Raw genomic sequence first — 15,036 nt, forward strand, 5'->3', positions numbered from 1 at the left:
AAACAACACATATCAGCTTCTTGGCTGCAGATGCTACTAAGACCGGAGTCCCTAAAACATCCTTCACGAAGTTTAAGCCATAAAGCAATTATTCACCGAAAGTGTGAGTAGAGGGTGTCAAGGGAGAGCAGGAATCATTGGCAGAGATCAAATGTTTATTTCTTCCCCAATTATGATACATAACCCAATAGATGAATAATCTGCATATGCCAAAGTGAGCTCAATCTTGGCAACAGGTTTTCCTTTTCTTTAATAATAACAGTATATTTTATAAGTTCATAAAATGCTTGCATGTCCATCACTTCATTTAAGGCTCAAAACAAGCTTGATAAACAGATGTGCAAGAGTCTGTCATACAGAGTGAAGTCAGTCAGAAAGAGAAAAACAAATACCGTATGCTAACACATATATATGGAATCTAAAAAAAAAAGAGTGGTTCTGAAGAACTTAGGGGCGGGACAGGAATAAAGACACAGACATAGAGAATGGACTTGAGGACAAGGGGAGGGGAAAGGGTAAGCTGGGATGAAGTGAGAGAGTGGCATGGACATATATACACTACCAAATGTAAAATAAATAGCTAGTGGGAAGCAGCCACATAGACCAGGGAGATCAGCTCGGTGCTTTGTGACCACCTAGAGGGTGGGATAGAGAGGGTGGGAGGGAGAAACAAGAAGGAAGACATATGGGGACATATGTATATGTAGGGCTGATTCACTTTGTTATAAAGCAGAAACTAACACACCATTGTAAAGCAATTATACTCCAATAAAGATGTTAAAAAAAGAGAAAAAAAACAGATGTGCAGGCATCATCTTCTTGATGAATGAGGGAAATGAAAGTTTCTGCAATTCAGTGAGTTGTCCCAGCTCACACAGTTTAAGAGACAGAAACAGACTTAAGTCTGACCATTTCTTTCTCACAGTTCTACTCCTGGTGTCATCCTGTCTATCAAGACAAAATACATGAGGGGAACCCAAAAGAGAAAATTCTAATTGACAACTTCCTGACAGTGCGCTGTTGATGGGCAGAGTTCCGAAAGGGCAAATACAGACATGGGTTGCAGGGAGAGGGCTGCAGGGTAGGGTTCCCCAAAGTGACATGGCGGCTCCAAGGGTCAGCACCGGCCGAGGGCTTGTTAACATGCATGTTCCTGAGCCCCTACTTCATCTGAGTCTCTAGGGCTTGGAAAAGTGTATTGAAACAAGAACACTCCAGTCTGATTCTTACGCCGACCCAAACTACAGTTTGAGAATCACTGCTCTAGGATTCTCAAGAGAACCATGGAGGAATGTACTGAAATACGGAGACCGTAACAGATGTTACAATTAATGACCCCACTCCATGAGAGCAGGATTTGTCAATCATTTTATTTGCATTTATTTATCTACTTCTAACAATACATGTCACACAGAAGATGTTAAGTGGATAATCGTTGAATGTAGTTACAGATCTCATAACTAGATGCTTTGTATTGATTTTTTATCCAAAATGCCTACCACATGGTAATGCCTAATGAATAATGGCTAATTAGAATCATTAAGATATTGCAGCGCTTAGCATTTTTCAAGGCCCCCGACAGATGCTTTCGGTGTATTATCTCATGTGATCCTCACAACCACCCTGTGAGGGAAATAGTAAACTAACAATTCCCATTTCACAGAGGAGAAAACTGAAGCTCTGAGAGGAATATTAACTTACCTGAGATAATAAATTGCAGAACAGATTCAAACCCGTATCTATCAGACCAGAGTCCACACACTGTACTGCTGCTCTCCGGATGTGAGCTTTTACAGATTGGTGCAAGGTCCAGCCTTCTGATAACAGACTGAACATGACAGAATGTCTCATCTGCCCATCCTACCAGCTCCCTAAGCGGTATCAATTCTAGGAATTGATGAAATGGAGATAAAGTTTATAGTCACAGACTGCTGAAATAACACCCTATTACTCACAACCTTGTTCTTCCCCACCCTATTTTGGATTTCAGTAAATCCATTTTTTTTTTCCTCCATAGTTCTATTGAGTGTCCTGGAGCAGTGATCCTCAAACTTCAGTACGCTTAAGAATCAAACTGGAGGATTCCTATTTCAATGCACACTCTTGAGCCCCAGGGCAACCATAATAGCATTGCTTATAAAAACAAAACAAAAACCCTACGGAATGACACTTGAAAATGGTCAGATTCTTATTTTTAGACTCTCTAATGCTTTTTCAAACCTAAAGAGACTTGTTTTTCCAACAACCAGTTAGAAAAAAGCATATTCAGCAATAATTCTAGAAACATCATTCTATTCTCTAAGCACAAAAACCCGGTGGGTATCTCAGTCAGTATCACATGACTCCAAGGAAGAAACATGCTTCCACACACATGGTTCCAGACGGACCCAGCCTGCCCGGCCTCTCTCCCCCCAGTGACCTCTAGGCTCAGCTGCAGACACACCCCGGTGCCCATCCGTAGGCTCAGCTCCACCCCAACCTCTGAGCCTGATCCTGGCCCAAAGGAAAGGGAGCCTGAGAAGCCTCCAGCGGCAGCTCAACAGTTTGGTCAGGTTCCCACTGATCCCACACTTGGACATGTCATTCACCTGGCCTGAATTCCCGTTGCCGGGTCCCTGAATTACATTACATCCTAGTTTTCCAAGGTCTTCATTCTTCTCTCTCTCAGCTACCCCAGCAGCTCAGCAATCAAACATCCAATTCTAAGTAACTAGGATCCTACACCATGTACTCATCCACTCTATCCCTTGATACCCTCTGCTTCCCCAGTGACAGAGGTCTTGCTCTGCTTTGTTCGGTCTCCTCTCTCATCCAGCATACCTCTGCTCCACAAAAATACTCGATAACTTGCATCTTTGTGCAAAATAGACAAGGACACCCAATCTGGCTCCACACAGCCCTGTGGGCACATAGCTTGGCATGGGCAGGATTTCAACCACAACTTTCCTCTCAGCCAGGTGCCCCTGTTCAAGGTTCACCTCCACAATCTTACCAGGTGGCCCTGCTCTCAGCCTGTGTCCATTCAACCCTGGGAGAGACTCTTCTTCATTCAGGTCTCCACCAGACCTCAGCTCACACTGACACATACCCGAGACTCTCTGAACTTGGCAACAGATCTTACATCCTGCCTTCCTTCCTCTTCGTATTTACTGCTCAGCGTATGACTCTTCTCTGCAATCACATGCCCCTGTGAGCATGAACTGCAGCTCTACCTACGCATTAATGTCTAAGTCTCTTAGTCCAGACCCACGGGTCCCCTAAGCCTCCTAGATCTAGCCGTCTCCATAGAGCCCAAACCTTAAAGAAGACACATAGGACCTGGCAGCAATGGATGGAAAGGCCTCAGTCCTCTTTAAGTCAGTTATTACCCCTTTTTCAAGTAATGATCCTTATCATTAATGGTATGACCCAAATGTGTCCAGAAGCCTCATTTATATACTAAGGACCTCCACCCTCTGGTGCTGATGATCATATAAATAATAGCACACTTCATTAAGTACTTACAAAATGCCCAGCACTGCACTAAGCCCTTTTCACATACGATGATGAAAACAGGGGTGCTATCATCCCCACTCAAGAGATCTTTCTGGGTTTTTATATTGTATATTATGGGAAACTTCTAAATTGTACATTCTGGAGAACTATAATCACTGTATTTTTTAACTATAACAGCATGAACTTAATATAGTTACTTAATATCCTGTTAAGCAAGGGAATGATACACATTAAAGTAGGCATTGATTAAAATATACTTAGAAACATTAAAACACAAAAGAAAAAACTGTTCATTTCACAAGTAAAGAGATAAATCTTAAGGAATTAGTAGTCTGGTTGATCAGATTTCTACTAGAAGGACCTGAAAATTCTCAAGAGGCCAAAATTTAAAAATAAAAATAGCACATATAAAATTCAGTATGCAATATTACACCACCTAAAAAAGCTAAATTTAAATCTGAAGTTCTGAGCTACTGTTATTTAATACAAATTAAGGGGAAAAAATCTGATATTACTGAGTAAATTAATAGAAAATTATAATTTGATTTACGTACCTCCTCCCTGGAAAAGCTATTAGTATAGTTTCAACAAATTGGACCAACTGTATACATTCTGCCTGATTTCTAAATACATAGTCTTTTCCTTTCTGCATAGCGGAAGAAGAATATGCATAATTTTCTTTCTCTCTTCTTCCCCCCAATTCTTCTGCTATACCATGCTATGCAGCTAGTTCCTATATGTATACACATATCTCCTCTTTCAGTCTTTCAAGAAAGCCAGTGCTTGGCTCTACCCACCACCAGTCCCCCACCATCAAGAAGCTTGCACAAGCCTCTTAGATAGCCTCACCCACCAGAGGGAAAACAGCAAAAGCGAGAAGAACTACAATTCTGCAGCCTGTGGAACGAAAACCACATTCACAGAAAGACAGACAAAATATATAGGCAGAGGACTATGTACCAGATGAAGGGACAAGATAAAACCCCAGAAAAACAACTAAATGAAGTGGAGACAGGGAAAAGGGATTCAGAATAATGATAGTGAAGATGATCCAAGACCTCGGAAAAAGAATGGAGGCAAAGATCGAGAAGATACAAGAAATGTTTGACAAAGACCTAGAAGAATTAAAGAACAAACAGAAATGAATAATACAATAACTGAAATGAAAAATACAGTAGAAGGAATCAATAGCAGAATAACTGAGACAGAAGAACAGATAAGTGACCCAGAAGACAGAATGGTGGAATTCACTGCCGTGGAACAGAAAAAAGAATGAAAAGAAGACAGCCTAAGAGACCACTGGGACAACATTAAACACACCAACGATCGCATTATAGGGGTCCCAGAAGGAGAAGAGACAGAGAAAGGACCCAAGAAAATATTTGAAGAGATTATAGTCAAAAACTTCCCTAACATGGGAAAGGAAATAGCCACCCAATTCCAAGAAGCACAGAGTCCCAGGCAGGATAAACCCAAGGAGAAACACGCCAAGACACATAGTAATCAAACTGAAAAAATTAAAGACAAAGAAAAATTATTGAAAGCAACAAGGGAAAAATGACAAACAGCATACAAGGGAACTCCCATAAGGTTAACAACTGATTTCTCAGCAGAAACTCTACAAGCCAGAAGGGAGTGTCATGATATATTTAAAGTGATGAAAGGGAAGAACCTACAGCCAAGATTACTCTACCCGGCAAGGATCTCATTCAGATTCCACGGATAAATCAAAAGCTTTAAAGAAAAGCAAAAGCTAAGAGAATTCAGCACCACCAAACCAGCTCTACAACAAATGCTAAAGGAACTTCTCTAAGTGGGAAACACAAGAGAAGAAAAGGACCTACAAAAAAACAAACCCATAACAATTAAGAAAATGGTCATAGGAACATACATATCGATAATTACCTTAAACGTGAATGGATTAAATGCTCCAACCAAAAGACACAGGCTCACTGAATGGATACAAAAACAAGGCCCATATATATGCTGTCTACAAGACACCCACTTCAGACCTAGGGACACATACAGACTGAAAGTGAGGGGATGGAAAAAGATATTCCATGCAAAGGGAAACCAAAAGAAAGCTGGAGTAGCAATACTCATATCAGATAACATTGACTTTAAAATAAAGAATGTTACAAGAGACAAGGAAGGACACTACATAATGATCAAGGGATCAATCCAAGAAGAAGATATAACAATTATACATATATATGCACCCAACATAGGAGCACCTCAATACATAAGGCAACTGCTAACAGGTATAATAGAGGAAATCGACAGTAACACAATAATAGTGGGTGACTTTAACACCTCAAGGCAACTGCTAACGGCTATAAGAGGAAATCGACACTAACACAATAATAGTGGGTGACTTTAACACCTCACTTACACCAATGGACAGATCATCCAGACAGAAAATTAATAAGGAAACACAAGTTTTAAATGATACAATAGACCAGATAGATTTAATTGATATTTATAGGACATTCCATCCAAAAACAATAGATTACACTTTCTTCTCAAGTGCACATGGAACATTCTCCAGGAGAGATCACATCTTGGGTCACAAACCAAGCCTTGGTAAATTTAGGAAAACTGAAATTATATCAAGCATCTTTTCTGACCACAGCGTTAAAAGATTAGAAATCAATTACAGGGAAAAAAACATAAAAAGCACAAACACATGGAGGCTAAACAATATGTTACTAAATAGCCAAGAGATCATTGAAGAAATCAAAGGAGAAATCAGAAAATACCTAGAGACAAATGACAACGAAAACAAAATGATCCAAAACCTATGGGATGGAGCAAAAGCAGTTCTAAGAGGGTAGTTTACAGCAATATAATCCCACCTCAAAAAACAAGAAAAATCTCAAATAAACAATCTAACCTTACACCTAAAGGAACTAGAGAAAGAAGAACAAACAAACCCGAAGTTAGTAGAAGGAAAGAAATCATAAAGATAAGAGCAGAAATAAATGAAATAGAAATAAAGAAAACAATAGCAAAGATCAATAAAACTAAAAGCTGGTTCTTTGAGAAGATAAACAAAATTGATAAACCATTAGCCAGACTCATCAAGAAAAAGAAGAGGACTCAAATCAGTAAAATCAGAAATGAAAAAGAAGTAACAAGGGACACCGCAGAAATACAAAGCATAAGAGACTACTACAAGCAACTCTATGCCAATAAAATGGACAACCTGGAAGAAATAGACAAATACTTCAAAAGGTATAAGCTTCCAAGACTGAACCAGGAAAAAATAGAAAATATGAACAGACCAATCACAAGTAATGAAATTGAAACTATGATTAAAAATCTTCCAACAGGGACTTCCCTGGAGGTGCAGTGGTTAAGAATCTGCCTGCCAATACAGGGGACACAGGTTCGATCCCTGGTCTGAGAAGATCCCACACGCTGCAGAGCAACTAGCCTATGTGCCACAACTACTGAGCCTGCGCTCTACAGCCTACAAGCCACAAATACTGAAGCATGTGCGCCTACAGCCCGCACTCCGCAACTAGAGAAGCCACTGCAATGAGAAGCCCGTGCACCACAAGGAAGAGTAGCCCCTGCTCGCCACAACTAGAGAAAGCCTATGCGCAGCAACAAAGACCCAACGCAGCCAAAAAGAAATAAATTTTTTTTAATTTATTAAAAAAAAAATCTTCCAACAAACAAAAGTCCAGGACCGGATGCCTTCACAGGTTAATTCTATCAAACATTTAGAGAAGAGCTAACACCCATCCTTCTCAAACTCTTCCAAAAAACTGCAGAGGAAGGAATACTCCCAAACTCATTCTACGAGGCCACCATCATCCTGATACCAAAACCAGACAGAGATACTACGAAAAAAGAAAATTACTTACCAATATTACTGATGAGTATAGATGCAAAAATCCTCAACAAAATAATATCAAACAGAATCCAACAACACATTAAAAGGATCATACCCCATGATCAAGTGGGATTTATCCCAGGGAGGCAAGGATTCTTCAATATACACAAATCAATCAATGTGATACACCATATTAACAAACTGAACAATAAAAACCATATGATCATCTCAATAGATGCAGAAAATGCTTTTTGACAAAATCCAACACCCATTTATGATAAAAACTCTCCAGAAAGTGGGCATGGAGGGAACCTACCTCAACATAATAAAGGCCATATATGACAAACCCACAGCAAACATCATTCTCAGTGGTGAAAAACTCAAAGCATTTCCTCTGCGATCAGGAACAAGACAAGGATGTCCACTCTCACCACTAATAATCAACATAGGTTTGGAAATCCTAGACATGGCAGTCAGAGAAGAAAAAGAAATAAAAGGAGTACAAATTGGAAAAGAAGTAAAACTGTCACTGTTTGCAGATGACATGATACTATACATAGAGAATCCTAAAGATGCCACCAGAAAACTACTAGAGCTAACCAATGAATTTGGTAGGGTTGCAGGATACAAAACTAATGCACAGAAATCTCTTGCATTCCTATACACTAACAATGAAAGATCAGAAAGAGAAATTAAGGAAACAATCCCATTCCCCACTGCAACAAAACAAATAAAATACCTAGGAATAACCTACCTAAGGAGGTAAAAGACCTGTACTCAGAAAACTATAAGACACTCATGAAAGAAATCAAAGATGACACAAACAGATGGAGAGATATACCATGTTCTTGGATTGGAAGAATCAACACTGTGAAAATGACTATACTACCCAAAGCAATCTACAGATTCAATGCAATCTGTATCAAATAACCAGTGGCATTTTTTACAGAACTAGAATAAAAAATCTTAAAATTTGTATGGAGACATAAAAGGACCCGAATAGCCAAAGCAATCTTGAGGGAAGAAAACAGAGCTGGAGGAATCAGACTCCCTGACTTCATACCATACTACAAAGCTACAGTAATCAAAACAATACAGTACTGGCACAAAAACAGAAAGATAGATCAATGGAACAGGATAGAAAGCCCAGAGATAAACCCACACACCTATGGTCAACTAATCTACAACGAAGGAGGTAAGGCTACACAATGGAGAAAAGACAGTCTCTCCAATAAGTGGTGCTGGGAAAACTGGACAGCTACATGTAAAAGAATGAAATTACAACACTCCCTAACACCATACACAAAAACAAACTCCAAATGGATTAGAGACCTAAATGTAAGACCAGACACTATAAAACTCTTAGAGGAAAACATAGGAAGAACACTGCTTGACATCAATCACAGCAAGATCTTTTTTGACCCACCTCCTAGAGTAATGGAAATCAAAACAAAAATAAACAAATGGGAACTAATTAAACTTAAAAGCTTTTGCAAAGCAAAGGAAGCTACAAACAAGACAAAAAGACAACCCTCAGAATGGGAGAAAATATTTGCAAACGAATCAATGGACAAAGGATTAATCTCCAAAATATATAAACAGCTCATGCAGCTCAATATTTAAGAAACAAACAACCCAATCAAAAAATGGGCAGAAGACCTAAATAGACATTTCTCCAAAGAAGACATACAGATGGCCAAGAAGCACATGAAAAGCTGCTCAACATTACTAATTATTAGAGAAATGCAAATCAAAACTACAATGAGGGGGCTTCCCTGGTGGCGCAGTAGTTGAGAATCTGCCTGCCAATGCAGGGGACACGGGTTCGAGCCCTGGTCTGGGAAAATTCCACATGCCACGGAGCAACTAGGCCCATGAGCCACAACTACTGAGCCTGCACATCTGGAGCTTGCGCTCTGCAACAAGAGAGGCCACGATAGTGAGAGGCCCGCGCACCGTGATGAAGAGTGGTCTCCACTCCCAGCAACTGGAGAAAGCCCTCACACAGAAATGAAGACCCAACACAGCCCAAAATAAATTAATTAATTAATTAAAAAAAAAAAACTACAATGAGGTATCGCCTCACACCAGTTAGAATGGGCATCATGAGAAAATCTACAAACAACAAATGCTGGAGAGGGTGTGGAGAAAAGGGAACCCCCCTGCAATGTTGGTGGGAATGTAAATTGATACAGCCACTATGGAGAACAGTATGGAGGTTCTTTAAAAAACTAAGAATAGAATTACCATATGACCCAGCAATCCCACTACTGGGCATATCCCCAGAGAAAACCATAATTCAAAAAGACACATGCACCCCAATATTCACTGCAGCACTATTTACAATACCCAGGACATGGAAGCAACCTAAGTGCCCATTGAAAGACGCATGGATAAAGAAGATGTGGTACATATTTACAATGGAATATTACTCAGCCATAAAAAGGAACGAAATTGAGTCATTTGTAGAGATGTGGATGGACGTAGAGAAAGACTGTCATACAGAGTGAAGCAAGTCAGAAAGAGAAAAACAAATATTATATATTAATGCATGTATGTGGAATATAGAAAAATGGTACAGATGAACCAGTTTGCAAGGCAGAAATAGAGACACAGATGTAGAGAACAAACGTATGGACACCAAAGGGGGAAAGTGGCAGTGGGGAGTGGTGGTGGTGATGTGATGAATTGGGCGATTGAGATTGACATGTATACACTGATGTGTATAAAATAGATAACTAATAAGAACCTGCTGTATAAAAACTAAATAAATAAAATTTAAAAAATAAAGAAAAGAAAGCCAATGCTTTTCCCAGAGTTCATCCTTAGCATATGTAGACAGATCTTTTCAGCTAATAAAAGCTAAGCTGTCACTGCCAAAGCAGATGACCAAATCCTGCCCCCAAAATTGGGTACGCTCACTGCAAAGCATATAAAAAGAAGAGAAATGATGTTTCAGCAGAATTTTGTTCCTTAATAGTGCAGCAGGACAGACTAAAATCATTCAGCTAATAGCACACTATATTAGATGTTAAAAATAAATGAACTGAAGTTCCTGTTTTCAAGATCTCTCCCTTTAGCCTCAGCTTCGTTGAAAATACACAAAGAAGCTTTTAAGGGAACTTCTTATGGTCCTACTGTTTATTCATATTTTCTCCCAGAGACCCATTTCTTTTCCCAGGGTGGAAATTTTCTCTATTTCTTATATTAATGCCCTATTGATAAGATAGACTCTAAAGAGTAATAGATATTGTTAACAGGTTAATGACGGTGGCCAATTTTTAAAATTAACTGTGGAACATCCCTGGTGGCGCAGCGGTTGAGAGTCTGCCTGCCAGTGCGGGGGACACAGGTTTGATCCCTGCTTTGGGAATATTCCACATGCCGTGGAGCAACCGGGTCCGTGAGCCACAACTACTAAGCCCACGTGCTACAACTACTGAAGTCCGCGTGCCTAGAGCCTGTGCTCTGCAACGAGAAGCCACCACAATGAGAAGCCCGCGCACCGCAGTGAAGGGTAGCCCCGCTCACCACAACTAGAGAAAGCCCGTGCGCAGCAATGAAGACCCCGAGCAGCCAAAAATAAATAAACTTTTAAAAAATTAATTAAATTAAAATTAACTGTATAGAGGGAAGAAAATTATAATAAAACCCACCACTTTTAAGTGCACAATTTCATGAGTTTTGACAAATTTGTAAGGTTGTGTAACAATCACCAAAATCATACTAAACATTTCCAACACGCCTGGAAGTTCCTGTGTTGTCCCTCTTTGCAGCCAACTCTCTTCCCCTAGTTCCTGGCCCCTGATCTGTTTATCACTATAGTTCTGCTTTCTCTAAAGGTTCATATAAATGGAATCATACAGTATATATCTTATTTCTGGCTTATTTATATTAGTATGATGCTTTTGAAAAAAATTGTTCATGTTGTTACTTCTACCAGGAATTCATGCCTTTTTCCTTTTTATTACTGTGGACAAAAAAAGAAAAAGAAAAATAGGTTGCCTACCATTTCAGCAAACAGCAATGTTGCCCACCAGCAAACCATCAGCCACTGCAGCCACCCCCCCCCCCCCACCCCCCCGGTCCCCCAACAGTGCACCCTGAGGTGGAGAAAAACAGGATATGGGCCCTAGACAGTTAAGATGTATATCAAAGGAATAATTTCAATGAGTCCAGACTTTGCATCTTCCCACACATAGAAAAGTACTAAAATCATTAACTTGAGATGTCTGTGTTTTAGCAGTAATCTTTTGATGTTCAACTACATCTGTATGTTTGTTTCAGCAAAAACTCCTCTATATCCTGGTTTCTCCCTTACCTCTTTGGAACAGGTCCTCAGAGCTATCTAAGGTGCTGTCTCTCAGGTTGGAGTCCTCAGAAAGGGCACTGAATAAAAAAACATAATTCTCAGTTTCTAGGTTGTGCACTTTTTTAAATCAGTTGACACTGCTAAGTAGTATTCCATTGTATGGCTACACCACGATCACAATTTGTTTATCAATTCACCAGTTAATAAACATTTGGTTACTTTTTAGTTTTAGTTATTATAAGTACAGCTACTGAAACCAAGCAGGGCCCTATGGAGCCCCTGGGCATGGAAGCATTTCTGTGTCCCCTGTTCCTTGTTTGTAGGGAACAGACTCTAGCCTCCATGACCTTCCCTGAGTTCCTAAGGGTAGATTCCAACAGTTGCTAATCAGGGAAGGAAGGGGATGCAGAGTCAAGGGAGGAACAGTCAAGAAACAGTGTTGCAGCCTGCTTGGAGCAGAGTCCTGGTTCTGCCTCAAGGGACACACATAACAATATCTTTAAGCTCTTCTGTAGAACTAAAACACCCACGAAATGCAAGATGTTCCAGAGAGATCACAGTTTGATAACCTCAAAGCTCATCAGAAGACCATAAGAGGCTAGATTAAAGGAGTATAGGACCTGCACACACCCTGATCCTTATCAGCAACCCCACCCTTGAACTACTGCTATAGAACTCCTCACCAAATCCTCCCAGGTGGGGACCAGCTTTCCGTGTTCCCCTCTGCCTGGCAAAGCAATAAAGCTATTCTTTTTTATTTCACCCAAAATGTCTCCAAGATTCAATGTGGCACCCGAGCACAGAGGCCGAGATTTTGGCATCACTACATTGAAAATTCAAGCACAAGACTTTGGGTAGGCATGTTTTCACGGGTCATATAGTAAATGTATTTTTAACTTTATATGAAAATTTTATTACATTCCGGTGCCTATTTCTGAATAACAGATTTGCTTCAATTGCTCAGTTAAAAGGAAAAATCCCCTATCTGTAACAATTCAAACTATTGACACCACTGAATAATACAGATCACTGACAGGGGTAAGAATGGATTAATCTATTACTTCTGAGCATTCATTAAGCACGTGCACTCTATTTTAAAGACACGGCAAACAGAGCTCACAGTCTGGTGAAGGAAGTTACACTGTTCCAGGATGACTATGATTATCTGTTGTGGGAAGTAAAATTAAATATTTTAGACCCCTGCTCCTCAGAGTGTGGTCCACAAACCAGCAGTATTGAAACCAAGCCCAACCCTGTGGGTCCCTCCCTGGTACAAAACCTTTCTGTGTCCCCCATTTCTTGTTTGTAGGAAATAGGCTTCATTCTGCCTCCTAGACCATCCCTGAGTTCCAAAGGGCAGATTCAAACAGTTGCTAATTAGGGAAGGGAGGGGATGCAGAAACAAGGGAGGAGAATAGTGCAGCCTTGGGGCAGGGCCCTGGTTCCTCCTCAAGGAATATACACAACAATATATCTTTGAATTCTTCTGCAGGAACTAAGGCCCCCACCCAGGTGGAGGATGGTAACTTCAGGCTGAGCACAAGAGTCCTGGAGCACCACCCTGTTACCTCACCAACCAATCAGAAGAAATTCACACACCCTGCAGCCCTCACCCCAAATTTTGCCTATTAAAAACTTCTCCCCAAAAACCACTGGAGAGTTCAGGGTTTTTGAACACAAGGACCTGTTCTCCTTGCTTGGCCCTGCAATAAAACTTTCTCTGCTCCAAACTCTGACACTTCGGTTTATTTGGCCTCACAGTGCATTAGGCACAAGAACTTGCATTTGGTAACAGTATTGGCATCACCTGGGAACTTGGTAGAGCTGCAGAATCTCAGCTCCACCCCTTGATCTACTGAGTCAAATGTGCATTTTAACAAGATCCCCAGGTGACCTGTGTGTTTGAGAAGCACTGCTGGAGAAGGTCAGAAGAAAGAGGAATCATAGCCCATGGAGAGGATCAGGGCTCCACAAAAAACAGTTGTTGAGAGGAACTGAAAGCTCATTCTAAGTTCCATGCTACCTCTTTTAAGAGTCTTTTGGGCTTGACTTTTTAAAATTTCCAATCAACAAAATTTTCCCTGAACAAACTAGTGAGACTCTCTTTGAAAATAAGTGGCTTTGAGAAAAATTTCCATCATCATTCTAGGGGATATTTGTGGTCTCTCTGTAAATTCCCTGGATATTTTCATTCCTATATTGTTTACAGCCTTATCCTTTCACCTTCCATCTACTACCAGTATCACCACTGCTATTTTTGAGAGAAAATATACAGATTACATCTACGTGACACACATTTCATCCTGCATCGCCTTCTGATTCACCTAAAAGGGCCAACTGAATCACCACTCACTCACAACATTTCCCATTATCGCTATTCACACCTGGGACCCAGGAATTACAGATCTTAGAGCTGGAAAGACTGCAAGAGTTCAGGGCAATTAGACAGAGTAAGGTCTTATGTCACCACGTTACAAAAGAAGCAGACAGGATTTAGAAAAAAGTAAAAACTTGCCAAAGGTGACCTCACTCATAAGTAGCAGAGTTGGCAGTGCAGGAGAACATTTTTACGTGGATTTTCCTCCAGCATGATTCCAGGCTCATCATGGGTACGCAACAATAACCCACTAGTCTTCATTTCATTCCAATCCTCTCAAATCTCTATGGTTTTCAATTCCTGAAACACCCCTCGGGTGGCGGGTGGCACTGCGTCTCACTACTGCTGCCTGAGCTTCTAAATCTTTCTCTTCCTCCTTGGCACACCTAAATACAGGTGTTCTCAAGCTCTTATCTTTTTTTTTTTTTTTGGCGGTACGCGGGCTTCTCACTGTTGTGGCCTCTCCCGTTGCAGAGCCCAGGCTCCGGACGCGCAGGCTCAGCGGCCATGGCTCACAGGCCCAGCCGCTCCGTGGCATGTGGGATCTTCCCGGACCGGGGCACGGACCCGTGTCCCCTGCATCGGCAGGCGGACTCTCAACCACTGCGCCACGCCACCAGGGAACCCCTCAAGCTCTTATCTTAATCCTATTTCCTAAACCCATGTTGTCATTACTTCTCAGCTACTAGCAATGATCTCTAACCTATCTTCCGTTTAAATCAGCCCATGTGCTGCACTGGCATGAACTCCTCAAAGCAAGCCCAGCTCTCATTTTGTCATCCACCCCACAGGAAAACCTTCAGTGTTATCCCACTGTCTGCCAAATACACATAAAATCACTTAGCCTGGCATTTAAGACTTCTTTAATTTGGCCCTTCTATCTTCCTTCTCATCTTCTTCATGTAATTTCTTCTCTGCAGGTAGCAGCGCAATTAGGTGTTAAGGTTGTCTGCTTGGCAATCAGACACCATGGGTTTGAGTCTCAGCTTTCCCTCTGTCTAGATGTATGAC

At 40.8% G+C, this 15,036-nt stretch overlaps 1 protein-coding gene across 17 annotated transcripts in view; it reads right to left on the reverse strand.

Annotated features, from left to right (window-relative positions):
- The window catches only part of ST3GAL6 (ST3 beta-galactoside alpha-2,3-sialyltransferase 6), a 100,426-nt gene that overhangs the window by 41,914 nt on the left and 43,476 nt on the right, over positions 1 to 15,036 (reverse strand). For 11 of the 17 annotated variants that reach the window (XR_012331549.1, XR_012331547.1, XR_012331548.1 and 8 more), the window contains one exon: positions 11,658 to 11,725. The exons of the other annotated variants lie outside the window; for them this stretch is intronic. Coding sequence is in view for 1 of the 11 variants with exons in the window: in XM_073804353.1 (XP_073660454.1) it covers positions 11,658 to 11,725 (68 nt within the window). In the remaining 10 variants the exon portion in view is untranslated. Of the gene's footprint in view, positions 1 to 11,657; positions 11,726 to 15,036 lie in introns of those variants that run through there. 17 annotated transcript variants of the gene reach the window in all.

The sequence above is a fragment of the Tursiops truncatus genome, chromosome 4 (genome assembly GCF_011762595.2).
Source record: "Tursiops truncatus isolate mTurTru1 chromosome 4, mTurTru1.mat.Y, whole genome shotgun sequence".
NCBI classification, from domain to species: Eukaryota; Metazoa; Chordata; class Mammalia; order Artiodactyla; family Delphinidae; genus Tursiops; species Tursiops truncatus.